The sequence below is a fragment of the Lutzomyia longipalpis genome, chromosome 3, assembly GCF_024334085.1.
Source record: "Lutzomyia longipalpis isolate SR_M1_2022 chromosome 3, ASM2433408v1".
Taxonomy (NCBI): domain Eukaryota; kingdom Metazoa; phylum Arthropoda; class Insecta; order Diptera; family Psychodidae; genus Lutzomyia; species Lutzomyia longipalpis.
The window spans coordinates 161,010-188,905 of NC_074709.1; the positions used below are offsets into that span (position 1 = coordinate 161,010).

At 39.5% G+C, this 27,896-nt stretch overlaps 3 protein-coding genes and 1 long non-coding RNA gene across 9 annotated transcripts in view; 3 read left to right on the forward strand and 1 right to left on the reverse strand.

The window, feature by feature from the left end:
- The window catches only part of LOC129793109 (EGFR adapter protein-like), a 90,393-nt gene that overhangs the window by 44,294 nt on the left and 18,203 nt on the right, over positions 1 to 27,896 (forward strand). For 3 of the 5 annotated variants that reach the window (XM_055832754.1, XM_055832756.1, XM_055832755.1), the window contains one exon: positions 8,577 to 8,633. The exons of the other annotated variants lie outside the window; for them this stretch is intronic. The gene's annotated coding sequence lies outside the window, so the exon portion shown is untranslated. The remainder of the gene's footprint in view (positions 1 to 8,576; positions 8,634 to 27,896) is intronic. 5 annotated transcript variants of the gene reach the window in all.
- Positions 20,849 to 23,624, forward strand: LOC129793112 (uncharacterized). The gene is made up of 3 exons (XM_055832764.1): positions 20,849 to 21,505; positions 21,605 to 22,313; positions 22,380 to 23,624. Exons 2-3 carry the CDS (start codon positions 22,184 to 22,186, stop codon positions 22,847 to 22,849), a joined length of 600 nt encoding a protein of 199 aa, XP_055688739.1. The 5' UTR covers positions 20,849 to 21,505; positions 21,605 to 22,183; the 3' UTR covers positions 22,850 to 23,624.
- LOC129793113 (uncharacterized) lies at positions 23,773 to 24,197 on the reverse strand. Its single transcript, XR_008750879.1, has 2 exons — positions 24,104 to 24,197; positions 23,773 to 24,019 (listed from the first exon to the last, which is right to left on the reverse strand). It is a non-coding gene; the product is annotated as an uncharacterized LOC129793113 (long non-coding RNA).
- LOC129793111 (uncharacterized) lies at positions 24,999 to 27,367 on the forward strand. 2 transcript variants are annotated; one of them, XM_055832763.1, is made up of 3 exons: positions 24,999 to 26,027; positions 26,512 to 26,708; positions 26,890 to 27,367. In XM_055832763.1, the coding sequence occupies exon 1, from the start codon at positions 25,068 to 25,070 to the stop codon at positions 25,959 to 25,961; it is 894 nt and encodes a 297-aa protein (XP_055688738.1). In that variant the 5' UTR covers positions 24,999 to 25,067; the 3' UTR covers positions 25,962 to 26,027; positions 26,512 to 26,708; positions 26,890 to 27,367. The 2 variants fall into 2 exon arrangements, with proteins under 2 accessions (XP_055688738.1, XP_055688736.1); XM_055832761.1 differs by having other exon boundaries at positions 24,999 to 26,708.

Here is a 27,896-nt window from a genome sequence, read left to right on the forward strand (position 1 = left end):
GGAATTCTTTTGAAAAGCTGGTGCCAAGTATAAAATGCTTTGAGGAGAAAATGTGTAATTGATACAGATGACGCCATGAATGACGTGGTATTTGGGAAAATGTCTCAGAAATTCCCCAAAGTACCTTCGCCCATTCCTTGTGCATTCGACAGTCTTTTCGCATTTACGGAAATGTAGAGAGGGAATGGGAAAAATCCATTGGGGAAAAGTTTTGGGGGTGTATGTCGTTGAAAAGGGAAAATGATTGAGCATACGATGGAAATGATTTTTCTCCCTCTTTTTTTGGTAGGTACCTGATGTTCTTTATTGATGGGGTTATTTATTTACACAATTCATATTCATATACCTTGGATATGTCGAATGTAGGGGGTGGCAAGCAAAAGTTATTTTTTTCTTAAAGAAAATTCTTTTCGAGATTTTATTTTTCACATTCAAAAATCATAAGAAATCGATTAAGAAGATCAGAGCACAGAATTAGATAAACTCTTTTTAATTTTGAAAGAATGGAAAAATCAAATTTTTCAGTACAACCCAATATGCAGAGTTCACAATCGAAGAGTCAAAGCGTGAAAGGTAGAACTGTGAGAGAAGTTAATTGATTGTGTTTGTGTGCAACTCTCGATGGTGTTTGATGTTAAATAAAATAATTGACTTGGCATACAAGTCCTCCTTCTGTGCTTCCAACAATCCCCTCATTGGACACAGGAAAGGAAAGTTAGAGAGTCAATTGAGGTAAAGTCATTTCTGATGGCAAATTCATGTTAAACGTGATGTGAGAGATTCTTACCGGGGTCCGTGTATGAGGAGGAGATGAAGGGGGTTTTGTGTAAATTGAGTCAGAGAAACAAAGTTTTGCATCTCCATATGTCTTGACTTCATCGCTTTTCCATGGGAAATAAACACCACAATTCTCACATTGTATGTGATTTCAATCTCACATAAAGCTTGATTGAAATTTAATTTCCTTCATTTTCATGCTAACTTGTTACATAATATTGAATTTATGCTAATTTTCCCTCTCTCACAAACACTTTTCATGTATCTCCTAACAAGGACATGGGACTTACATACATGTGGTTTATTTAAAGCTCTTCAAATAATGGATTACTTTGCTACATTAAAAAAAATAAAGCATATTAGACAGAATCCTGTCAAAATTTAATTTTTGAATTAGAAGAAATTTTGACATAACTTTGAAGGAGCTTTGAGGAATATTTAATTGTAATTTTAATTTTAATTTTTAGAGATAAATCAGAAGACAAGAAAACCCTCCTCACCCCACCCTTCTCATAATAAATAGTTTAGCTTTCAACACATATGCTATATATTGTTCCTTGGCATGTTTCAACTACATTATCACAGCATTGTATGCTCGCTCAGGGGCATAAAGCCCAAGAACACGATAAGTTTATGTAGAACATTTTGGGTGACATGTTGTATAATACGTACGTACTACACATTGAAGAGAGTGCCATCCACCCACATGGAAAACACCAAAATGCACGTGAGTTAATTTGCACAGTCATATGCAGTGCAATTACCCATCCACTTTGGCCAATTCGTTTATTGATTGAAAGCCCACCACCCGCATGGGGAGCCCACTCAAGGGCAGTAAAAGTGGAATTTCCTCCATCTCGAAACTTTAGACCGTTCCTGCACAATTTCCCCGTGTAAATAAATGGAAATTCCTGCGAACCTCATGAGGGGTGAAAATGTTGGAACTGCTCAAAGTGAATGACACCTCAGTTGTGTCAAGAGTTCATTCAATAAATTCATTGCTAAAGAGGAGGATGCTTACAAAAGGAGTGGCTGGAATAATTCCTTTCAGTTTGGAATTAAAATTTAAAATATTTTTGAATATCCTAAATGTTTTTATTTCAGTTTCAAGAAAAGAAAATTTCTCTTTTTTTAAGAAAATGTTCACAAAATGATTTTTTTTTCATCTTCCTGACTGTATCGATTTTTGCAGAAAAAAATCAAGTAGAATTTCGTATTGTTCTCTACACAATTCAATACACTTAAGGCCATCCCCCTTATGGGTATACTGCAGCAAGGAATAAAACGTGAGAAATTTTCTAAATGCGCCAAATCCACCCATCATGGCATACGATAAATGTTAATTGAACTTACCAAATCGATTGTTTGTGCTTCCAGCACAAAAAAGAAATCTAATAAAAAAAAACTCCATGGGAATCATGGGCGAATATCTTATTTGATGTGTCTGCCAATCTTTCTCCTTGGGATTGATATCGCATGACGTCTTTCATCCCTCCCGCAAAACTGTCGCAAATCTCTTTTCGATTTCGCGGCACGCCGCTATTGGCATTCTTTCACGCAGATTCAATATTCCCAGAGGCCCAATTCTCCATCATCATCATCATTATCATCACAGACTCCCCAGGAGGGTGGTGATACGGCTTTTGCAATGGATGTGGAAAACTTTTCCTATTTCCACACAGAATTTCCACCCACTCTCCACATTGTATTTGGGGAGCTTTTCCTCAGTAGGGGGTGGTTGCTTTTACGATATAATAGCAACCAGCCTATCATTTCAACTGACAACACAAGAATCTTCATTTGGATTTGTGCTACTGGACAAAGTGAAATGAGAATAATTCAAGTTAGAACTTTTCCTCCATATAGTGAACTTCTCAAATTTTCCAAGAATTTTCTTTTTGGGATTAGAATGTTTTTTTTAGAGTTGAAAAAAAATTGCAATAATTATTTTCTAAAAAAGTATTAAAAGAAGATTAAGAATGGAAAATTGACCTGCTGTTAGGAAAATGCTCAAAATAAATAATTCTCAGTTCAAAAAAGAACGAAAACTTTCAACTGATTCATGAAATTTTTCCAAAGTTTCACTACTTAAACTCATCTCTTATCCACCTCCAACCCTAAAGTGAATAGTAAAATGTAGGGCGCAATAATGTAGAAAATTCTCAAAGGCCCCTAAAACAGAGAAATGTGAGAAGTGAAGAGAGAAAAGAAATGGCACAAAGTTATCTTGAGATTTGCAGATTGTTTTCCATCATTGCCTTTCGAGACGTCGTCCTTCCAACTCTGTGGGATCCTTCATTTTGCGTGTCAGGGGGGGATGTATTTGGGTGCTCACTGGAATTGTCTTAGCACACAGTATTACCATTTTGGGGGGCGAGGGCATGAGAAAAGTTTAAAATTGCTCACAGAATTAGAGACACAACCAAAAAAGAAAATTTCCACACGAAGAAAATGGTCATGAGGAGGGGAAGGTTGCCCTTTTTGCCCTTGGTGCGAGAGAACATAAGCCCTTTAAAAACTTTTTGGTATGTCCTCACACTGTCTCTGCAAAAGGGAGTTTTATGTTGTCGAGAAGAAAATTCATGCAAAAAATATTCCTGGGGCATCATTTGCATTCAGTCAGAGAAACTCTTCTCTCCTCTCACTCATCTGACTCAATATGGGGCAATTATTCCTTTGAATTATTCCTCCACGAACTCTCAAGGATATATACGATGAATTTAATTGAATATTCATGCGACAGCATGGGTGGGAAAAAGGATTTGGCAGTTTGGGGAATTAATATGCACAAAACAGAAATTGCATATTACAAATCTACCCAAAACCACAATCTCCAAGTTTCTGCCATGTCGCACTATAAATTTTCGAATGTAATTCCAATTTCATTAATTTTAGATTCATCCCCCGTGTGTGTGTATGTTGTGCTCTCTCTATAAAATCATTGCATTTTGCTTTTCATGCAGGGCCGCGGGTGATGCAATTGAAAATTATATGTATGTAGTTTATAGTTTAAAAACCTTTTTGCCTTGTAGTTATTTGTGATTTCTTTTTTTGTATTTAATGAATTTTTACAAAAGTTGGTTTTTTTGGAATGTTTTGCATAAGGTACTTTGAAGTTAATTTTTTGGGTTATTTGAACAAGAAAAAACATAAATTTCTGAAGGATTATTTGTGTTTATTTTCGATGATGAATTAATGAGAATTAACTAAGAAAGTTATTCCATGATTGTCAAAATTTATACCATTAAAGTATTTTGTCAGATAATTTTTTTTACTGATTTATATAATTTAAAAATAAATTAATTATCAATGACAATAGTTGTGCCTTTTTCCCACCACATGAAATCAGTGTTTAAGCCTGTATTTAGTGGGGGAGTGAAAACAAGTGGCAGACTTATATGATAAAATAGATTACACTCGGTGATGCAGCATAGAGTTTCATTTTGAGGATACACTAAATGCATTATTCTGTGTGCATTTAATCATAAAGTGCAGGTGAATGATATTTATCTCGGAAACTCATCTAACATACACGGAATTCCTACCTTAATTATACCTCACACGCATCAATGCATTACAATTAAATTAGAATGGTAGACAGTCACATACACACAGGGCATTTAACGTTGGTAAAAGGACTTGGCACTGTGTGCTCATCGCACATCCCTTTTCGAATATTCCTTCCTATATAATTTTGCTTTAATTAACTCCCTTATTCTCGTCTTCTGTGTGAGATTTATTTCCCCAAAGGGCAGAAAAACTATCCCATTCAATACAACGTCTATGCCTGCATATCCATGGTGATCACAGAAAATATTTACTTAGGGCGGAATTTATTATCTTCAAACTCTTTTTTTTTCTATTTATTTATTCTTAACATCTCTTCGGACATTTAATTACTTCACCGTATCCAGCATGTTGATGTATTTATACATATTTCTCTCTCACTCACACATTTCAAATTAATTTTCACCCATTTGCATCATTTGCAAAAAATAAATAAAATATAATGAGAACATTTCTAAATTCTGAAAACCATAAAAATCGTGATTATGGGCATTTTTATGCTCACACAGTTGTAAAGCTTCAGAATGATTTATGCGGGTACTTCTGGAATACAAAATGAAAAAAACACCAAATTGAAATTCAGCCACAAAAGGCCGTTTTTAGGGGGGGGGGGGAGTTTCAATCAAATGTGAATCACATTAAACTGTGCCGATTGAATTAGTTAAAAAAAATGATAAAAAAAAACGAATCGCAAATCAATAAAATGCTCAACATGCAAATCTTTTAATTGGATTCACTAAATTTAGTATATAAAAATAGCTAGAGGAAGAGATTGAATTGTTTTTTGCATGAAGAATCCTATTTTCCCATGCAACAGATACTTTGAAGTGAAATTTCGGGACAAAATGTTTATTTAACGATTAACCCAGATTTATGTTCTGCACACTGAATTTTATTTTTTTAGAATGTTCTTCAAGAGCTCTGCATTTTATTTGCAGGCTTAAATAAATTAAAGAAAAAGTATTTTGGTCAATTTTGCTTGAGATATTAAATTTTAATCCACTCTTGAATTGGAAAATTCTCTTTACTTTCACAGCATAACGAATAAAATAAGAAAATTGTTGAATGTGCTGTGAAATGTTGTTGAAAATACTGGGAAATGGGTTGAAAATTGCTACTGGCCAAATATAAATTTGATGGGAAGCATGTCATCATCTATTTGTCATAAATATTTAATCATGAAGATGCTTTGTGGGCTGAGAATTTTCCATCTCATTTTTCATCCCAACCATCCTCTTTTGTCTCCATTTACCAACACAACTCTCTTGAGCCCATCACACAGCTCCTTATACGACGTTTCCACTGCCAGACACTTCGTCAATCTTTAGCCCTCTGCAAACCACAGAGGAGAACCCAAACATCATTTTGGGGCATTATTTACTTCGCCCCATCATGACTGATGAATATGAAAAGTTGTAGGAGGAATCTTGCAAGTAGCATATTATTCTCTCTCTCTCTCTCTGTCCCTCTTTAAATATGAATATTTTCAGAGGCGACAAGAATGGTATACACGATGGCAGCGTGGGGTGTGAATTGCGAGGCCTGCAAATTTGACATTAATTGCCAAATAACACGTTTCCATTTCTCAGTGGTCCCCCCACGGAGTGTGGGTGGTGTTTGTTAATTTACCGTCGCCGCGACACATTTTCCCAAATGGAGACGATTTAATTTTAAATTAAAACTGTTCGCTTCAACCCCTCTTCCAGCCACGCAACACTCCCTTGACACACAATTTCTCACTGAATATTGTATTTTCATCCCCTCACTTTGGGTAATGGGGCTGGAGGGGGGGAGGAGGGTGCAAAATTCAAATGAAAATAGCTCTGAGCTTGACTGTATTTAATTTTATACTTTCACTTACTTTGTACAAGAGTATTAGATTGTATTAAGTTATTTCTTTTTCATCCTGAATTTGGAAGATTTCTTTACTAATATTTTCCTTTGAGAATATTAAAAGAGTTTTGTCTTCTTAAATCTTTATTACTAAAAAGTTTGTGTTTAGTAGTTCACACAAAAATCTCTGCGCCAAAAAACATTTGGAAAATTCAATTCTTATACTTTATATAATTCACTGGAGAGGTTGACAATTTCTCAATTTATATACCTTAGTCGATATAGAAGTAGAAATAAGAAAAAAAATAATTTTACAAACTCAGCAGAATATTGCTGTACTTCCCTTCCCCTTTTGAGGAAAAAATCCTCTTAATGAAAAATCTGTTTAAATTTATAAACATTTCAGGGGTTATTTTATTTAATTGAAAGCATGTTAAAGGAGGTGATAGATGTGGAAAAAGCCGACTTTCCCACCTCGGGCAATGCGTCAAAAAGCGGTGAAAAATATATAGGGAGGGTGGGTTTTTATCTATATTTATACGTCCCCATTGCCCCCTTCATGCGGAGACAGTGTGAGATTTTTGGGATGAAATTGCCTCACACAGAGGGGTTGATGGTGAAATGTAATGAAAAGTTCTCCGCCCCAATTCTAATAAAGTGTTTCCACCCCCAACCACTGTGCATCTAGTAAATCCCAAATATGGAACACCTCAAAGTCTCTCGGAGAGCCTACCCCCCGGAGGAGAAGCGTTGATATATCAAATAAACCTCTCGGGGAGTCTACATCAAGCCTGGGTGATTCCCACCAGGTATATTTTGGGACACGAGTAAAATGTGGAACAAGCATGTCGAAGAATGGTGTATTTGGGAAGCTGGAGGTGAGAGAGAGAGAGAGAACTCCCTGCTGCCTATATTGGGGGATCAATGAAAATGTCAGAAGGGATTCCGAAATATACGCCACACCGTCATCATCGGGGAGGTCTATTAATCGATTGAGTTGCTTTAGATGTATACTGAATGACCTTACCATAAAATTCAAATTGATGGCCCTCTGACCTCATATTTTACTCCCATCCACCCACCATCTGCAACGCACTGTATCCCTTCGGGGCAAGTGGATTTTTTTACGTCCAAGGAATTGTGTTATTTTTTATGGTAAAAAAAATATTTTAAAGAGAATTTTAATGTTCCGCACACAACATTAACATTTACCATCCCACGTCGTTTTTCCGCCCAGTTTATTTCCATTGCAGCTCCGTCGAAAATGAGGCCTGAAATATCTCTCCTTTAAGCTCCATCGTATATCCCACCGTGACCCGCACACACATTAAATTTATACAAACCCCCCTTTTTGGGGTAAAATGTTGATGAATGACTTTATATTGACTAACCCCCTCCATTAGCAAAAAAAAAGAAAAATATTTTCTCTGCAATTTTCCATATATGTCTGACTCTTTTTGTGGGTCAATGTAATTTATTCATATTGCAGAGAAAAGCCTCCTCGTAAGCTTTCAAAATGGCTTTACTACCTACCCCCACAGGAGAGAGAGAATGAGGAGCTTTGCTTTTCCCAGAAATAAATTAGAAGAATACTTAATTAGTGAAAATTCTAAATCCACACAGGGAAATTTATTTCACCCATATTTTATTCTTTAAGGGCGGCAATTTTTTTTGGTTCAGGAACGCGAATATAGGTCAGAGAAGAAATTAATAAGACTTGCGGGGAATTTGGCATGGTCTCGCAAAGAAAATTATGGGAATGATTAGTGAGAGAGATTTTTTTGAAATATGTTTTTTCTTTTGTTCAGTTGGGCATGAGCTTTTTATACATATAAACGAACTGGGCTCAATGGAGGGAGGGATGGTGGGTTGGAGATTTATTGGAAAATATTATATTACTTAATTTTTATGTAATCTGTTTTGGGCAATTAAAAGTTAATTAATAAGAAAGTTAATAAGAAAGTGGAAGTTTTTTTTTTGATTACTTTTTGATAAGAAACCACACAAAAGAAAATTATTCTGATTTTATTTCATGCCACAGAGGAAAAGTTTCAAATTCAATGTTCTTTTACACTTGCTTGAATTTCATTTCCCTCCATCCTGGCGGTTCTTGTTCCCCCTTTTCTTTGCTCGTACATGGAGTTTCGTTTGGTCTTAAATTTCACACTATCAACTTTATTTTGTGTGTGCTTTTTTATACCATCAAGTGCAAAGAGTGGGTAATACAATTCCGGTGTAGTATCCATTGTTGCAGCAACCATGGGATATCTGATATCAGAAAGTGTTTATTTCACCTCCTTGCCTTAGCATTTTCTTATATTCTTCATTGAATTGGGAGAAAAAACTCTCCTCCACAGTTGGAAGTATTGTTCACTCACCATTGATTTCATTCTTTTTAGGAATCAAAATTCAGCAAAAGTTCAGCAAAAGGGGATCAGTCGTCAAATCACAATAAGGTGAGTTTTACTTACAAACATTCTCTTCACACGAGTGAGGGTTGCTGCAATAAAAATCGTGGCAATGCAGGGTGGCGAAAAATGTGTGAGGAGGGTAGTAAAATATCTGCACACAAACTGGTGGACATGCACATAAATCTTGGGATATTTGACATTAAGTGCGGCTGGTGCTGTGAAACATCGTCCACCGTGCCCATGGGGTTGAGGCACTCATACCCGTGCGCCGCTCCACGTGTACAGGGGGGGGGGGTAGTTGATGATGGAAATCATGACAAACAACACCATATTGCCACGATGATATTGTCTACACTGCATCTGTATGCTGTTTTTGCATAAAATATCCACCCGGAGATGTACTTGCCATGTTCTCTCCACTCCATTCTCTCTACTTTTTCCCACGCCTGGTTCACACTCACCACCCTCACTCCCAACCTGGATTAAATTCCTTCTGGCACGAGGTCCTACCGGCTTATTTGGGCACTCTCATCACCTGCCCCGTGTGCAGCTTGCCTTGTGTGCACCAAATGGGGGAGGGGGGGGGGATTAAAGTCTTGTACACAAGCATGATAATTTTAGAGCTTTTCACACTGCTCTAGTTTTCATGATGTAAATGGACTATTTTATTCTATAAAAGTTAAGCCTGCAAATTGATTAAGTGTACTACCAACATACCTATAAAAGCTCATAAAGTATTCTTGATTATTTTTCCCGATGAAAAAGATTCATTTGTTGGGGAAAAAAAACAAGGAAAACCCGTTGAAATTAATTTTCTCAAAAACATTGAAAGTTCAACCAAGGATTAAACTGTTTTTGTCGTCATGCACAATTTCCCTTGGTCGAGGGACAAACTTTCCCTTCTGCGGGCTTTTCCCCGGGGGGTGTAGCTTTGGCACTTGATGATGTAGCGCGACATTTTCTGGCACCGCACATTGCCCATATGGCCGCATGTTTTTCCGAGGGTATGGGAGGGAAGGAATCACGAAAACAACGAACCCAAAAGTTTACTTATAAATTAGAAATGACAATGTGAGGATTTTTTCGTCCAGCACACACCTGAATGTAGGTCATCCTCACCTATGTTTTTTTTGCTTCCGTAGCAATTCTACCCATATGTGCGGAAGGCACAAAAAATACTACCTGTATACACGAGCTTTTCTGACACAATTAGCTCATAGTACTGAGGCGGAAAGAGTTATTTATTATCTTGTCACACTCTCCGTGGTTTCGAAACTCCTGCAAAAGTTGCAAAAAGGTCGTTGTAGGGGACATAATGTCAAAGTGGAAATCCTGTCATGAAGTCATGAAAAAGATTTTTTAAGATAAAAAATTACCCTTTTTATTTGCTTTTAAATAAAGGTTATATCACTTTAGAAAATCTCCGCTGAATTCTCTTTCATTTGCACGCGATCTTATCGAAAAATACATAGAAACTGAGACTTTTCCTAAAATAAAACATATTTAGGAAAAATTCAAAATGGCGACTAGCATTCAAAAGTGCCACCAATCAAATAAAAACACATAAGAAGCCACTTATTTCAAACCCACAATATCAATAAATTGTATTTTTATTTTCCCATGAAGGAAAAGGAAGAAAATCTCTTCCATGTAATATTTCGGGAAGATTCCTCAAATGGTTAATGGGATGATATCCTTTTCGGGTGGAAGGAATTTTATTAATATGGCACACATCTCATAAATGGGATATTTCTTTGCAATCTTTCTGTCCGAGTTCAACACACCCTTAAACTCCCTCCAACAAAATGTTCAAGATGAAGGGAAATTGATGGAAAATCGATTGTTTGGGGGAGGCGCGGGGATGAAATGAATGTGAATGGCCAAAAAGGATCGAAATCTGAAATGGAGATGATTTCCAGTTTGTGGCGCGGCAAAAGCAACTGCGAGAATTTCATGAATTTGCACAATCATCTCGCTCCTTCGGTTCAGCGACATGGAGATTTCTAATTAATTACACACCCAAAGAACTTGAGAATGCTTTTACATCTCTTCCCACTCTGAGCTCATTTTTATTCCCCTTTTTTCTGGTCATCCCACACCCCCATCCTAAAGCACTGTGATGGATGCCTCCTTGTCCTTTTTTCATTTTCTTCTTCAAGTTAATCTCTGTTTTATTTTTAAGGGATGTTTTGTATTGGTAAAACAAGTGATAATGTTGCAAGAAACAATCCATTTAATTAATGCTTAGAAAGTATTGCTTGTGAATTTTATTTCTTGCTAAAAAAAAGTCATTATATCAGCTTTTAGGAATGAGAACTTTCTGCATGGAACGATCGCGTATTTCAACCTCTGTTGAAGAAGAAAATAAACTGAAAAGGAAACTATAAAGGATAAAGCATGAAATTGTAAATTGTAAACTTTGGGGCGTATATAAATTGAATGGGTGTGCAACGCAAAAAGCCGAAACGATACTTGAATCGGTAATTCAATTTAATTTCCACCCCAGCGAAGATCATAATTTCATGGGTGAAACAATGTGTGTAAACAAGACTTTTCCACCTCGTGGCTCTCTCCACTAAATATGGAGAAGTGCCAAAGCTCTTTTTCTCTCGGAAAGGGGGGTGGGGGTGAAATGAGAAAATTTAGCTTGTGGTGGTATATATAGTGGAAGAGATTAAGAAAGCTCCACGTGCAGTTGTGCACACAAATAAAATTTCAACCCCGCAGTGCCGTAAGGAAGAATATGTGGTTGCAATAGAAACTCCTTTTATGAGATTTACTAATAAGCTGAAGAAATTATTGCCCAATATGCGATGTTACCTTTCAAGCATCGTTCGTGGCACAAAAGGAAAATTTTGAAGCTTTTCTAACGTATACGTGAAGTTATCCAAAAGTTTCTTTGCAACACACTGCAACCCTTTTGTTGTATGAAAATAATGGGAGGAGGGTTGGTGGTACGTGGTGCAACTTGGGGTAGCTTTTAATTTGCACAAATTGCAATGAAAAAAAAAGAGTTTATGTGTAAAGTTGTAAATTTTTCTCATACTCTTGTTTACACGGTATTCGAGTGGATAAGTAAAATACAGCAGATCAGGTACTTTGGAATGGTGCGAGAGAGAGAGAGAGTGTGGCACTATAGGAATAAAATTGCGGGTGTTTTAAGGCATTAAAATTGTTGCACATTTTTGGTCTTTTATCGGTATTGTCACGCTACAAGGAATTGTTACCAAATTGTTCTTTTTTTCTCGGCAGGAAATTCAGGTAAAAAGGAGGAAAATGGGGAAAATGATTAATTAGTACGGTTTTAACCCTCATGATGCCTTTAGGGGTAATTTTTGTGAAAAGAATTCTTCAGAAGAAAAAACTGTCTGGGGATTTTTTCTTCAAATCTCACCCTTTTCTTAGCTTTCTTGCACACTTCCTAAAAAAAAAGATTGTTACCTTCACCTTTATTCTTAAGGATTTTCTCAATCCCTACACAGCATCTCTGAATCCACTTCAAAAGTCCACCCCCAGCCAGACTTTAAAGCATGTTGTTGCTTTTCAATTTTCACCTATACACAGAAGCCTGAAGTGTTGTGAATCTTTTGGAAGTACAATACAAGGCCCTTATAGAGCAAAATGGTGGCACAATCACTCCTCAATTTCTTGCCCTATTTGAAGTCCATACACAGGGTGGGTTCCTGAAGAATATATTCAATAATTCAGTCGTGTCAGGGACGAAGAAAGTTTACTCTGCACTTGAAAAGTATTTCCAGATGCTTTACTTCCCCATTCCCCTTTCAACCCCTTCTTGGATTGAAACTTTTAACTCACAGGGGTTGCATTCTCTGTGTGTGCTCTTGGCTCCCTGGTGGAAAGGTTCTTGTACTATTTTTTTTTCCTTCATCATCCTGTAGATTTTTCAGAAGGAATTGAGATGAATGGTTTGTAAGTTTATTTCCGACTTAATTACTCCATCAACACAAAAGTACCCCAAAGTGGATATCATTGCAAAGTCTACCACTTCCTCCCCTCATGTGATTCCTCTCAGTCTGGAAGCTGTGTTTTTTTTTCTTTAATTCTTTTCACTGTGTAAGATAAGAAGTCACAATGAAAGTAAAATTCTGTTTGAATAATGTCGGGCTTTCTCAGCAATGCAGACATTTTTTCAACATTCGCAGTTTGATGTGCAGACTTAAAATTGTTTTATGGCATTGCCTTTTAGCACTTTTACTCCTTTTTTTTGCCATCTCCTCAAGCACAAGCAACTCAAAAGATTTTCTTCTATTCCTTTAGACGTTTAGGGTCGACGAATGGAAAAGCCATGGAGAATAATTTTGTGAATGAAGATTGAAGATTTTTCGCATTTTCCTCAAGTGATTCGCAAATATTTATGAATGCACTTAAAGGAACATTTCTGTGAGAGTTGATATGCAATCTGAGTGGGGAATTCATAGGAATTCTATTTCCAAGCAAAGACTGACGAAGAGACTTGACGATAAATCAACACACGAATGCCATTCCAATGAAAATCATCGATTGTACGTGTGCATTTGCTGTATGAGGAGGATTTTCTTCAAGAAAACTTCTAAGCTTACCAATGTTGGTATTTCTTTCTCAATGATTCTTGTTGTTTTCTTATTATATTTCTTCGTAAGAAGATAAAGAAATTTTTAAGATTTAAAAGAAATTCAAAAGTTCTTTTGAACAATTTTATTTTAGACACTCATCTTTTTCTCAAAATTTGGAATGTATGTAGCTTATAGGTCACAATTCCGCAAAGTTCACCAAGAATACATTTAAATGTGGCTTTCCCTTTGGATTAGAGTGCTGGGAAACCAAACATACGGTATTCGTATTTCACCAATAATGTATATATTTAGTTTATGGAATATTTTAGGCTTACGTGGCTTCCATTCAATAATAAATCAGTGAATTAATTTAATCATTAATCTAATGTGACAGAATCATGGTATTACGTACTGTAGGCTGCTTCCAAAATATTTACATAAATATACACACACAAATTCTCCTGTAATTTATAACAAAACTCCCCATGCTCCCTAATACCCTTTGGGGGATTAATTACAATCCTTTCCCGAAATATACGACGTTTACGCAATATGTTTGCACGCACTCCTTCGATATTTCTCCAACGTCAATCATTTTTCTTCACCATAAAAGTCTCCGCGCTCGAAGGTGTGGATTTGCAGCATGAAAAGGGGGGCGTCTTTTGCCATTCTAAAAGAGGGATGAAATGCCATTTAAGTTTGTTTTTTCGTTCCAACCCCCACCCCCGCCCCCCGTATTTTGCAAATCATCAAACTTCTGCGTCAATTTGCAAAATTAATTACTTTTAAATCTGCTTGTGCGCGATGTTTGGCTTTCTCCCATAGGAGCAATGCCCATGAAAAGTGTATTCCCGAATCAACTTGCTATATAGATGTGGGTGGGGTGAGGAGGTAAAATTAAGTATTACCACAACCAACTGGGGTAGACTAATTACTAGCTCTTAATCTTCTTTTCCCAACTCAAACCACCACGTGCCACACACCGTTGCCCCCCTTGAGAGACTGAATGGGGCGAGATAGCGCGCGCGTGAAATGTTCCATGGCGTGAAAGGAAGATGAAACAGGAAAAAGATGAATATTTTATAGGCCCCAGACTTGATGGAAAAAGCTCCTGGTACTTTGTATGAATTATGGGTTAACAATTACAAAGTGATTCATTTGTATCAATTAATCATGACGATTCAATTGAATTCCTTCGTCGTGTCACCTTTTACCATAGATGACAACGAGGGTTAAATTTGAAAAATACGCTACCAAATGCCAGAGAAGGGTTGCAAATTTTATGGAAAAATTGAGGAAAAAAAAAGAAGAAAATTAAACGGAAATAATATTATTAGAGGAAGTAAATCTTCGTGTCATAGAAGAGAACTTTTTATCGACAAGAGATGGTGCTATTTGTTTAAAGGATTTTATTTTGATTTTATTCTTTTCATGAAAGTAAATTCAGAAAAAAATTAGGAAGAAAAGAAAAGAATTTGATAAAAATATAAAAATTAAAAAAATTTTAAAATGAAAAATGCTTAAAGAAAAATTAAAGTAAAAAATCTAAAAGCAGGAAAAGTGCTCTCTTAGTTATATTTTAATAATAGGGGAGGGCGGGGCTAATAAAGTCACTTAAGGGTTTGGAAAAAGCTTAAAATATCATATTTCCTAGCTAGATAGAACAAAATGATCTGAGAAAGAGTTGTAGGGCAGTAAATTTCCTAAAGAATTGAGCAATACATTTCGCTTTATCTGTTTGGGAAATATGATATTTTGAGCTTTTTCTAAACCCTTAAGTGACTTTTTTAACCCCGCTCTCCCCTAATTTAAAAAAACATCTTTTATTTAAAAAAAAATCTTTTCTGCAGAAAACATTTTGTTCCCATAATTTTCTGAAGATTCTCCCAAAACTTTGGTTGAACAGATTGGAAGTAAAAAAAAATTATTAATTACCCCCCAACCAATGTGAATTTAGGCTGTCGTTCTTGCAATTATTAGGTCCAATTTATCACAATTTACATGGACAGAGAATTTCCTCCTTCCCTCCATTCCCCAACGCCGAAACTTGCGATAGAGCAGATTTGCGTTGAGGATGAACTCCAAAATGTGGGGTTGTCACTGTTATAGAAGAGATAGGTTGTGTGAGATAATTTCTGGCCGTGTTTCTCCGAGGGAAAATGGGTGTGATGAAAAGGCAAAAAGGGACTACCATAAGGGGGTGCTGCTACTGCTGCCTCGGTGTGTCTCCTCATTTTCCGGTGAAATGCTAAATAGATGAGAAGGATGTCGTATACCCTTGTTCATAATCTAATGATCCTGTGACCGAATAAACGGCAAACAGGGATATTTTGGGGGCATACGACATTGTCGCTTGGTGTAAGTTTTAATTAATATTTGTATTATAAAAGCGCGTTTTAAGGGGAACTGGGGGGACTTCAGAGGAGCTTCATTTAACTTTTCTCAACTTGGAAAATTTAGTTCAAGGTTGCTAAATTGTCGGTGTTCCCATAAAAAGTTATTCGTATAGTCAATGTGTGTGAGAAAATACTTTAGCATATGCCTTAATTAATATTCATATTAATTGGGAGCTTTTACCAAAGAGCTTTTACAAAATTTCCAAAAAGGAGAAGAGTTACAGAGAGGAGCTTTTTATTATATGGAGATGAATAAGGACATTACCTTAAGAATCTAATAGCGGAGGTGGAAAAGTTCTATTTTAAATTAAATTAAAGCTAAACTTTCGGGGGAACTTTTGAAAACTAATTTTTGAAATTTTGGTTTGAGAGTTTTTGAAATTTTCCTCAAGGAAATACTTTGTGATTTTGGGCTTTGAGTATTTTAATTAGATATTATTAATTTAATACAAAATTCTTATAAGACATAAAATCATAAATTAGAAAATTAACTATTCTTGAAGAATATTTTCCTTTTGTGAATTTTTTCCAGAGTCTTGGAAAGTTGATAAATTTTATAAATTTAGCTGGAATTCTTAAACAGAGTTTCTTAGGGGGAAATGACAGAAGAAACACGTCGACTCTCCACTTAGTCTGCAATTACATGTGAAATGTGGTTATTTTTGGGAGAAGACATCCCCTCGTCCAATTCGTATAATTACTCTTCATCCTTTCTCCGTGCAGAGTGATTAAAAGTCACCCATTATACCTCCGGAGGACGCAATAAGAGAAATGGATACTATTTGCGATGTCTCTCAGGGTAGATATAATTGGAAGTGACAGCGGGGGGATAGGGGGAAGAAAAACCTGAGAAAAAGCTCACAATAGCCAGGAAGAGAAAAAGAAGAAAAAATCATCTTCAACGTCTTTCCTTTTCCCCATCCAAATTGCTTTTGTTGTTGTCATTTGCTCTGTATATTATTTTTCTTCTTGCATCCCTGCGATTTGTCCCAGGGATGTACTTTGCCACTCTCTCAATCACTATGGAATTTTCGACTATGAGGATTTTTCAAGGTTTGTTATCATCTTTGATGTCACTCCTCGTTTGTCGTCTAACAAGACACCGTGTGGAAGAAGCAGCAGCATCTCTTGTCCTTTCCCATTCAATTTCTCAACAATGTTGAAAAACAATTTTCTCCCAAGTATGAGGTGGTGCGTCCAATTTGCGAGGGGTGAGGGGGAAGGGGTATTCTGGTGGTCCTCTTCAAAGACAAAACTCAATGGGGACTCCACTCTATGGGATTTCATCTCTCTCCAGGATATTCTTCTCGATGCTTTTCCTAGTTTCCACTGCTTTCAAGGATTTATTTATTATTTTCCCCATTGTGTTCATTCTCCTTTTGTACTTATGTGCGCCTCCTGATGCCACCCACCCCACAAATACACAACCATGGGCAGGGGGAGGCAAAGAAGTTGCAGCATAGCACCAAATTGCAATGGCCATTAGCTCCAATAATAATTCTCACAATGCGACATCGGGAGGATTTTCTCGGTGGGTTCAAGGAGGAAGCAGGAAGCATTTTTAGGGATTTTCTCTGTCATTCAGGTACACACAATGGTACGAGCGTGTTATTGCCGAGAGACCACGCTATATTCTTTGCAAACTTCTTTGTGTAATAATTCTCCTTTTATCTTTTTCTTGTTAATATTTGGAAGTGTATTTTACTTTGAAAAATATTTCTATAAATTCTCTTTTTATGTTTTAAAAATTAAATATTTTTATCTAATTTCCTTTGAAAATATTACTAAATTTATTTTACAATTATTTAAATTCCAGTTGGTGAAAAATTTTATGACCACCACTGTAAAAATTAATGCAAAGAAAATCAAATGTTATTCAAATATTTGCTTTAGGAAAAAGAAAGAAGTCCAAAGATGCTGTGAATTAATTAACATCAACAAATTTCTAATCTTGTCTCTTATGTTAGGATAAATAAAGCATCTTGTTGGCAATATTTCAGCATATAATGTTTGTGCTCCAAAAGAGACCACCACGAAGAGCTCACAAACGGATTTAGGTGTAAGAGAAGCAGAATGCCTCGGGCTGTTAATTAATATTTGCAATCTGTATTCGGTCCAGTGAGTCCACCTTTGCGAAATTAATTCCCGCTTACACCGACCACTGAACCATGAAATTTAATCACCTTATCTCCTCTTGACACAACTTTAAGTATTGATGAACAATGTGTTTTTGCTACCCACCCACTCCTCCCTCCCCCCACATACACACACATCTTTTACACGACGAAGAGCTCATCCCTGTGTCCACCATCCACTCAATTGGTGGCACTTGTGTTCCGAGGAAGTTATCGCTTCTCTCGGTCCTCTCGAGGAAATGAAGAAGAATTCCCTCAATCGAGTAGATTTAGTGCTATTGAGACGTCGTTTCAATTTCTTTCCTCTCTCGCCCGTCCCCGAGAGAAAAAAACTTCCCTTTTACGGAGGATTTTCGATAGGAAATATGAGTTTCTTCATTATTTAGGACGCAACCACCGGCTAGAGTCTTTCCCATTTTCTTGCTCTTCCTCTTCTCTTTTGGTGGGGCTGTTGGATGAAAAATTCATAATAAAATTTACTTTCATATTTTCCACCCTTATGCCTTCGACGTTCAAGCCAAATTGTTCATCCACTTCAAGTCTAGTTGAGTACACAGAGAGCTCCCCCCGCATAAGGAGAGTGGAGAGATGACAAAAAGTCACTTTGCGATGCAAAATCGCTTTTAAGTGCGGGAAGGAGTCGTGCTGTGTGAAATTGCGAAATATATTGTGAAAATATTTTGTACAGCTATGGATTTTTCTTTTTTTTTTTGGAAGAAAAAAGAACCAATATATTGAAAATTTTGTTTATTTACTTCTTGAATTAAGGAGAGAATTCTGAGAAATTACTTTGAAAGCCCTAAGCTATGAGGAAACATGTAAATAAATTAATGCCAAAGCTTTATCCTATACTAAATAAATGTGTAGGACTTGGCTTATTAATTACATGCATTTGTATTGCTTTAAGATTCAATTCAATTCAATTTCAATTTATTGCTCATTCCGCATTTTACAATTTGGAAGATTTAGGGCCTAACCTAGTTGTTAGCTGCTCGGCGCCCTCTCACAAAAAAATACATTCATTATAAACACAAAGAAAGATACACTAAGACTTCGGCACATTTACGAGTACATAGACCGCAGCAACTCCGCGACCATATCCACACTGGCCTCACACAGCCACCTCCCCACGCGATCAGGAGCCAACGACGACAGACGGCGGGAAAGATTGTTTAGTATGATTGGGGCAGAATAATTGAAAGAGCGTTTGAACTGCTCCGTCCGGGGTCTCGGCACATTAAAGGGCTCCCGACCGCCAGCAGCAGCCCCCAGCGCGAGACATCGCCCATTTCCATCGCCGCCCGCAAACCTCGCAACTCTCTCCACGTAAAGGTGCCGCAGCGGGAGGAGCCGCCACCCAGCGAACAGTGGAGCAGATGCATCAGTTCTTCGCGCAAAAGACATGACTCTCACGGCACCCTTCTGAGCCACCAAGAGGCCATGCATATGTGTGGCAGCAGCGTTTCCCCAGAGAGCAATTCCGTAGCGCAATTTGGACTCCACAAGCGCACAATAGACGGCCCTCATCAGTCCTCCCGAGCAGCTGCGTCGCAAGGCATACAGTTGCCTAGTAACCTGCCTGACGGAGGTTCTAACAGCATCCATGTGCGCATGCCAAGTGAGTCCAGCATCGACGATGAGTCCCAGGTATTTGAATTGCTGCACTCTCTCTATCCCGACGCAGCGCTCCGAGCACCCGCCAACGAGCCTCCCGCAGGTCGCCGAGTGACTCACCAGATCATTGTGCTGATTGGTATCCCGCCCGAAATCCATCAGGACGGTTTTGGTACTCAGCACCATCCCATGAGCATCCAGCCATCTCCTAATATATGCGAGATCGCGCTGCATGGCCACATTGACCTCATCGCGCGTTCCGCCGCTGTAGAGGAGCGCCATGTCATCAGCATAGGCCGTGATAGATCCCAGTAAGTCGGAACACAGTAAATCATCGAGGTAAATGACAAACAGCAGCGGACCCAGCACAGATCCCTGCGGTACACCATATTCGCACACCTCAGGCGCACTCAGGCAGTCACCCCCAATCCGGACACACTGCACTCGCCCTCTCAAGTACGATTCCAGCCAGCTAGCCGCCACACCCCGGATGCCAACATTTTCCAGTTTCGCCATAAGAACATCTTGCCTGACCAGGTCAAATGCTTTGGTCAGGTCCAGAAACAGCACAGAGGCGCACGCACCCTTGGGGCGATTGAGAGTCTCGCTTAGCTCACCAAAGAGCCTTAACATTGCATCCTCACATCCACAGCCCCTCCGAAATCCAAACTGCAAGGGAGACAGCAGCCTCATATCACTGAGGAATCCGTAAATTCTCTTGTGCATAATCTTCTCCATCACTTTTGAGATCGATGAGACCAATGTAATTGGTCTGTAGTTGTTTAGCAACCGCGTGTCACCCTTCTTGAACACAGGAACCACCAGCACCCGCTTGAGTGCCTCGGGAAACTTTCCAGTCACAAACGAGAGGTTTATGAGACTCGTCAATATGTCGACTATACTCAGGGAAATCCTTTTGAGAAGGTCACTGGTGATTCCATCCATCCCTGCCGCGCTCTTGCTTCTGAGGCCGCGTATTGCATCCATAACGTCCTGCGTTGTGACAGGCGCAAGAAAGAAGGTGCGACCCGCCGGCTCCCGCACGTGAGTCAGCTCAGACGACACATCAGAGGACAGATCCCTTACAGCAGAGACGAAAAAATTATTCATCTCATTGCAAATCTCAGTTCGTTCCGTGAGCATCTCGCCGTCCATAGATCTCACGCTCTGGATCACTGATCTTTTTTTCATCCGGCCTGTGATCTCATTCACCACCTCCCAGCATCGGCCGTAGTCATTGCCTGCCCTCTCCAATTCCGCCGCATAGTAAGACTCCTTGGCGCTCTTGACATCAGCACAAACCCTTTTAGAGTAGTTCTTACTGTACACAGCGAGGCGCTCATTTGATGGATGCCTGCGAGCTAGCTTTTTCAGTTTGTACTTCTTCTGGATCCTTGCGCACAAGTCACCAGTCATCCATGGCTTAATCGGACATCGCCCTCTGCTGCGCCCCGGCCGACTTCCACTACTGGAACATTTATTTATATTGTCAGTCACACGACTAATGAACACCCTAAATGCTGTGTCTACATCTGTTGAGGCAGCAACATCCGTCCACGTCTCGCGCCTGAGGCATGCATTCAGTTTTCCGTAGTCAGTCCTGATTTTAGGCGGTCTCGAGGCATTTGCCTCTCGAGATATACCAGCAGCGCTCAAGGCTCCCCCCACGTTGAGCACAACGGTGGAGTGATCAGTGATCCCAAAATGCAATACTCTCGCGTCGCCACCATCCCCCCATCTGGGAGAGCAACGACAGTAAACATGATCCAGACAAGTTGATGCCGCTCCAAAGATTCTCGTGGGCTCATTCACAAGCGACCGTAGTCCGTGTTCCGCCAACAGACTCTCATATTCACTTGAAGATGATGGGCTAATTGTATTGATGTTTATGTCTCCCATGAGATATAAATTAGTCGCCTGCAGCAAATCGAGAGCAGAGCCCAGCTCTCGAAGGAAAAGTTGTACCGAATATCGGTGAAGTCTGTAGATGCATAGAAAGACGAAGCGAGTCTCTCCAATTGTCACACCCACGCATACAACATCAGCAGTTGTAAAAGTCAACATAATCTGGTCGGTGATCAGATTGTCTCTCACATACAGCATCACACCTCCAGCCCGGCGATCGTTATTCAAGCGGTGGTAAAGATTGTAGTGCTCCAGCTGATACAACTGCAAGCTGTCGTCCTTGATCCATACCTCTGTGAGACAGATAATATGTGGTGAGAATCCATTTGCATGTATCGTGGCTAGAAACTCATCGAAGTTTTTAGCTGCACTTCTAATATTTTGCATAATAATATTCAAGTCCTGGTTTGTAGGTGCGTCCTCGAGGCCGCCAGACGAAGCTGAGGAAGAGGCGGGAGCAGCCAAAAATTCCTCAATTCTCTGATCTTTTTGGGGCCCGAAAAAGCCACTCCCTCGCAAAAATTCCCTTTGGCCACAGTTCACCTCTGAGCAGTTTATCCTTCAAGTCAGAAGGCGCCACGATCCGATAGGACACATACCCAGGCGACTGGCCATCAGTGCCCGCTTTGGGACGTATTCTATGTAACTTTTTGGCGGTACATCCAATTGAGCGCAAATAATCTTGCAGCTCCTTATCAGTAGTATCAGGTGCCAGTCCAGTAATGAAAATGTTACATACACCAGCACCGTCCTCACGGTTGCCAACGCGCAAAGCTGGACGCAATTGCGCAGCCGCACCAGAACCAGCACCTGTACCAGTACCAGCAACGAGCGGCCGATGCAGGTTGTCACGCCCTCGACGCCCAGAGCCCCCACCGCGCCGAGCCGGCTGGAGTGCCGTGCTCTCACTGTTCCCGTCATGTGAGCCCAGCAATGGCCGCCCATCTGAAGCCCCAAGCAAGTCTTCACCGCCAGCAGGGGCTTGATCGCATATGGCGCCATCACCAAAGCGCACCCCAGGCTGCCGTCCAGGCCCGTTACCCGACGCGGCCTCCCGATCGTCCGCAACCGTCCCCGCGCCGGACGAGCGCCGATCATTACCCATCGACTCCAGAGACGGGGGTAAGGTTGCAATAGTTGAGTCAAGGATAGCTTGAAGCTTACTTCCAATGCATTCCATATCCTCAGCGCCGCAGGAGCCCACACCCGATGGGGGACCACTCTCCAAGTGCTTCAGCCCACTCAAACCTCCGTCTCTCACCGGAGAGGAACATTTCTCCGGTTGCAGTATTGACTGCTCCGGACTCGCACTTCCCCCGGGTGTCACCTGCACTCCAGAGGTGTCTGCATTGTTCCGGTTCGAGGTCACAAACATCATAGACTCAGAGGCTCCCGCCGTTCCCCTCCGGGACTGCGCCAAAGAGGGGCGACCAGGCGTCAGACTCCAACAGGCAATGGCCTCCAGCCGGAACTCAAGAGCTCGTAAATCTGTCCCGAGACCACGCAGCTCCGAGACCTCGCCCCTCAATCTCTCATTCTCCACCTTCAATGCCCTGCAGAGGCTTTCCAGTCTATCAAGTCTGTTAAAAGCAGCCCCGAGCGTCATGTCATCATCATTGAAACCAGAAGCAGCAGACACGTTCAGGTCAGATCCCTGAACAGCGGGAAGCTCCTGCTCACCGCATGTGTCGCATCTCCATCTCGCTCCGTCAACCATGAATCTCTCAATTTCAGCTTTGTCAATCTTTGGGTTTATGCAGCCGCCATGATACCACCGATCACACATGGAACAGCATACCCCCGGGCGGTGGCGATGGTTTAAGGAACCACCACATATCACACATAGTCGAGCAGACATTCTAACGAAGAGTGTCGATCGTCAGTCCTCAGCGATAAAAAACTTGTGGAGCTCCAGGAAATTTTTCTCTCAGTGATAATAACCGAAATAATTCGATGTAGATGACCGTCGACGCTATGACTCAACAGATGGCGCTGAACGCAGTAAAATGCAGTTGTGACGATAGGCCACACGTCAAAACAACCATAAATAACATAAATACATAAAGTGCGGGTGCAGCAGCAGTGTTGGAGCTGATCTGATGTTGCTGTAATTGTCGTGGGCGCTAGCTTATTCAACAATTGAACAACAGAGCAGATCAGGGTGATTGCAGAACGATGAATTGATGGATTGTTTTCATGGGAGAAATACGTCACTCGATCCCGCAGCCGCTACCTCTGGTCCAGGTGGAATTTTTGCTTTTATAATGTCCTTACTAGAGCCACAGCAGGTTGCAACGACAATCGTCTAAGCTGTGGATCCCCCAGGACTCTGTAAGAAGTGCCAATTTGGCTCAGACAAGGAAGGATCCTTTAGAAAAGTCAGAAATTTGCGGAGCGAAATCGATTGCGTCGAATGACACTTACTGGCACACACACACACGAGATGTATTGTTCGACTTTTAAAATTGTAGAGTAAAATATGCGTTCCTTTATTAATAAAAATTTAATATTAGAAATAAAAATTTAAAATTCAATCACGAAAAAATGATAGGAGATAGAAGATGAGAAGGAAAAAGAAATATTTCTCAGAATTTTACTTTATTGAAAGAATTTTGGTATTTTTCAAAATCCAAGAAATGTTTTGAGAAACAATTCAAGGATCCAGCCAGAGCGGAGAGGTAACCATAGAGTTGAAAATGTCTAATAGTAGCCTGGGTAGTATCCGTAGCCACCATATCCGTAACCGCCGTAGCCACCCTGAGGAGCTGCGAATGGCACTGGAGCTGCACGAGGAGCTGGATTAGGGGCAGCGTAAGCAGAAGCCACAGCTATTGTGAAAAAAAAATCCCAATGAGATTAGTTAATATTTTATATCGTAGAACCTCTTTTTGAGAGCAAAGAAAAAGACTCACCGAAGGCGACGATAAGAGCGAAGATCAAGTATTTCATCATGTTGAAAGGTTTGGTGGGTTACGTTCAGTTGACTGATTAAACTGATTGTGCTGTTCTGAACGAAATTAGGCCAGTATTTATACTGAAAAGTGTCACCAGAAATGCAAAAGAATCGTGACTTGGGAACAAGGAATTGTTTGCCCCACGATTTTTGCCACAACTGGTGATGAGGCAAGTTTAGCTAAATAATTTTTTTTTTTATTTTAATACTCTTCGTGAATTTGTTTGAGCTAAGAGAGGCCAAAAACTATGGCACGATTATTTCATGTGGCTCATTTTGTAGTTTTCATGAGCGTGTGGTTCTGTAATAAAATTTACTCAATTCTTTACAATATTTTCAATTTAAGAAAATTTATTCTTACATTATTCTAAAAATTTTACAAAAAAAAATCCATGACCCCCATAATCCTTCCAATCACTCGCCGTAGAGTGACGACCCTGACCGTTGACCTTCTGCCAAAATCTCCTCTATTGCCCTTCAGATTTAATGGAAAATCCACAAGATATTTTCTCAATCAAGTACAAGAAAATTGCGTGAATATTGTAAATGAGAAAAAGGAGAGGATTTTTCCATTTGTATTGGAAAAGTTTTTCACCCAAAGAAAACTTTCATTCACACACACATTTTCTCTTTTATGCGGAATTGCCAAATAAAAGAAAATCACAAAATTGAAAACATCGACAGACTTTTGGGGTGAGATTCACCCCCAAAGTCTCTCTTTGTAAGAAAAAATAGAAATAAAAGAAAATCCACCACTCAAGTGACGAAATTCTGAGAGAAAATTCTTTTATATTTTTTTGAAAATTGATTCAGATACGCCATCAGTCGATGTGAATAACTTTTGAGGGGTTTCTCTCGGTCCGCCATTCGGTACGGATGTCATTGGGGTGAGCTCTTCATTTTGGAGAAAATAGTTATTGGAAATGGGTAATTGTGAGAGATGTAAGAAGGTGGTGGCCAGGGGAGATCCCGGAAGCCTGCAGTGTGTGGATTGTAAGCACCTTTTCCATGGAGTGTGCTTGAAGATCACGGAGGAACAACTCAGGGATGGCAATAGTGCCATGTGGTGCTGTGAGAATTGCAGTGCAAAGAAAAAAACGGTGTCTCGCAAGGTATCAGTGTCAGATGGCCAATTCACCGATCTTGTGTCGGATATGAGAGATCTGAAGACGGAAATGACATCGAATTCCAAGAAGATGGACAACTTTCTGGAGAAATTAGACTTTATAATCTCTGAACTTGGTAGCCTTCGCAGTGCAAACTCAAAGCTTGACAGCCGGATTGAGACGTTGGAAGTTAAGATGCGTGATATTACTCTCACTGAGGACTCTAAGGAGATCGAGATTATGGGTTCTTTTGGCATAGAGGAGAGGGATAAATACAAGAAAGCCATCGACATTATCCGCCAATCTCTGGGAATATCAGCCGATATGCAAGACATTGATGAGTGCTTTATACTGAGGCATCGAGGAAAACCTGATTCTTCAACGGTTTCTCAAGCGGTCACTGATAGGCATTCTCTCATTGTGAGATTGACAACGTGCAGAATGAGGGATGAAATCATGAGGGAATGGAGGAAGCGTAGAGCTAAGGATGGTGTAAAATATTCGTCTGTGTCTGATGGAGAGAGGATGCTAATGATCCGTGAGAGACTGCCCAAAGCTTCGAAAGCTCTGATGGATGCAGCCAGAAATCACGCCAAGAAGTTCAACTGGAGATACGTGTGGGTCAAGCGAGGTCGAATTTTCCTACGTAAGGCGGACGGCGAGCGGGCGATATGGGTGCGCTCTTGTACAGATTTAGAGGGACTTCAATAGGACAATTTTTCATCGCTGATGCTGCATCCTGTGGAGCCGCACGATGTACTGGGTCATAGTGTAGTTGTAAGCTAAGAAAGTTCATTATTTCATTCAGAATTTTTCTCTCCCTCTCTCTTGAGTTGATCTCATTTCTATGTTAGACTTTGCTATATGAATTGAAATTTTTGAAATTTATGAAACTTTCATTCTCTCATTTAAGTTAATTTTTTTTCTCTGATTCTCCAATAATTATTTTTTCCCTATCATTTATTTTGCCTAAAGTAAATTAATTCTTATTTGTTGTTTTTCTTTAATTTGTATAATTCTTTTCTTTCCTCATTTTTGCACTATCTTATCTTTCATTCTCTTACTCTTTTTTGTACTACATTGTATTTCAAATATTTTTCTCCCTCTCATATTATATATTATATATTATTTTGTATTCACTTAGAAGATATGGCACTTAATGTAATGATGCAAAACATTCGCAGTATGCGTAGAAATTTTGACAGCTTTTGTGCTCATATGAAGAGTCTCGATCTTAACCCTGATATCATAATTTTCACAGAAACATGGATTCTAAGTGGGGAGCTCGGTCTCTTCCGGATTGAGGGATATAATTGCATGGCAAATTGTAATTCTTCCTACCGGGCTGGGGGTGTGGCTGTCTTTATAAAGGATACCTTACAGTGTGTTGGGCACAGGAGTGTCTCTTTGTCCTCAGCGGACTGCCTTTTTTTGAATATAAAATGTGAATCTTCCCATGTAAGTTTTTTATGCCTGTATAGGCTGCAATTTATTAACATAAACACGTTCCTTGAGGAGATTGAGAGTCTTTTAGTGCATGAGAATACTGACAATATGCTGATTCTTGGTGACTTTAATATCAATACATTTCAAGTTACTCATGATTCTGATGCCCTCTTGTATCTTTTCTCATCCCTAGGATTTGAATTGATCTTCAATGAGCCTACTCGTATTGCTCAGAGATCGTCAACCTGTATTGACCTTGCCTTCTGTGGAGTGAACTTTGATAGTTCTTCTATATCGCATAATATTGTCCATTGTTCAATTACGGACCACTCTCTGGTAGCTCTTAAGCTTCATAATCTAAAAATTGTTAAATCTAACAACACTGAGTCTAAGGAAATTGTCAGAATTGACTATAAAAAGCTGAGAGAATTGCTTGTATTGGAATCATGGCACAGCGTTTACACCTCTTCTGATCCTTCGGAGGCTTTTGGGACCTTCACTGAAAAATTATGTTCTCTGATATCATCTTGTGAATCTAAAGTGAAATTGAATAAACCTGATGTTTTGCGCAAACCATGGATGACTCAAGAGATTAATTTGCTGATTAAAAAGAAGAATAGAATCTATAAAAAGTTGTCTAAGCATCCACAATGTGAACGCTTGCGATCTGTCTTTGCGGGGCTTAGGGATGGGGTTCGAAGGAGTGTGGAGGAGGCTAAGATGGCTTATTACAGTCAGAGGTGTGCGGCGGCGTTGAGGGATCCCAGGAGATCTTGGAGGATTCTGAATGAGTTATCGGGGAGATCTGGGGGTGATGGGAGGGGTATTAGTTCAATTGACTCTTCTAATGGATCTTATACAGAGTCTTCAGATATAGCTGCCTGTCTGAATGACTTTTTTGTGGGAATTCCTGAGAATCTTACTCGGCATCTTGCTGCCTTAAGAAGTGACAAGTCTTCCTTTGGATCTCAATCATCTCTCTCACACGGTACCTTATTTCTCTCTCCGGTTTCTAAAGAAGAAATTCTTCTCGTTGTGGGATCTCTGCGAAATACGAGAAGTTGTGGTTTTGATTCAGTTACCTCTGCGACATTGAAAAATGTAAGATTTCATCTCCTTGATATTCTTAGCCACCTACTAAACCGATGTTTGGAAGCGGGAGTCTTTCCCGACTGTTTAAAGAAAGCAGTTGTAATACCA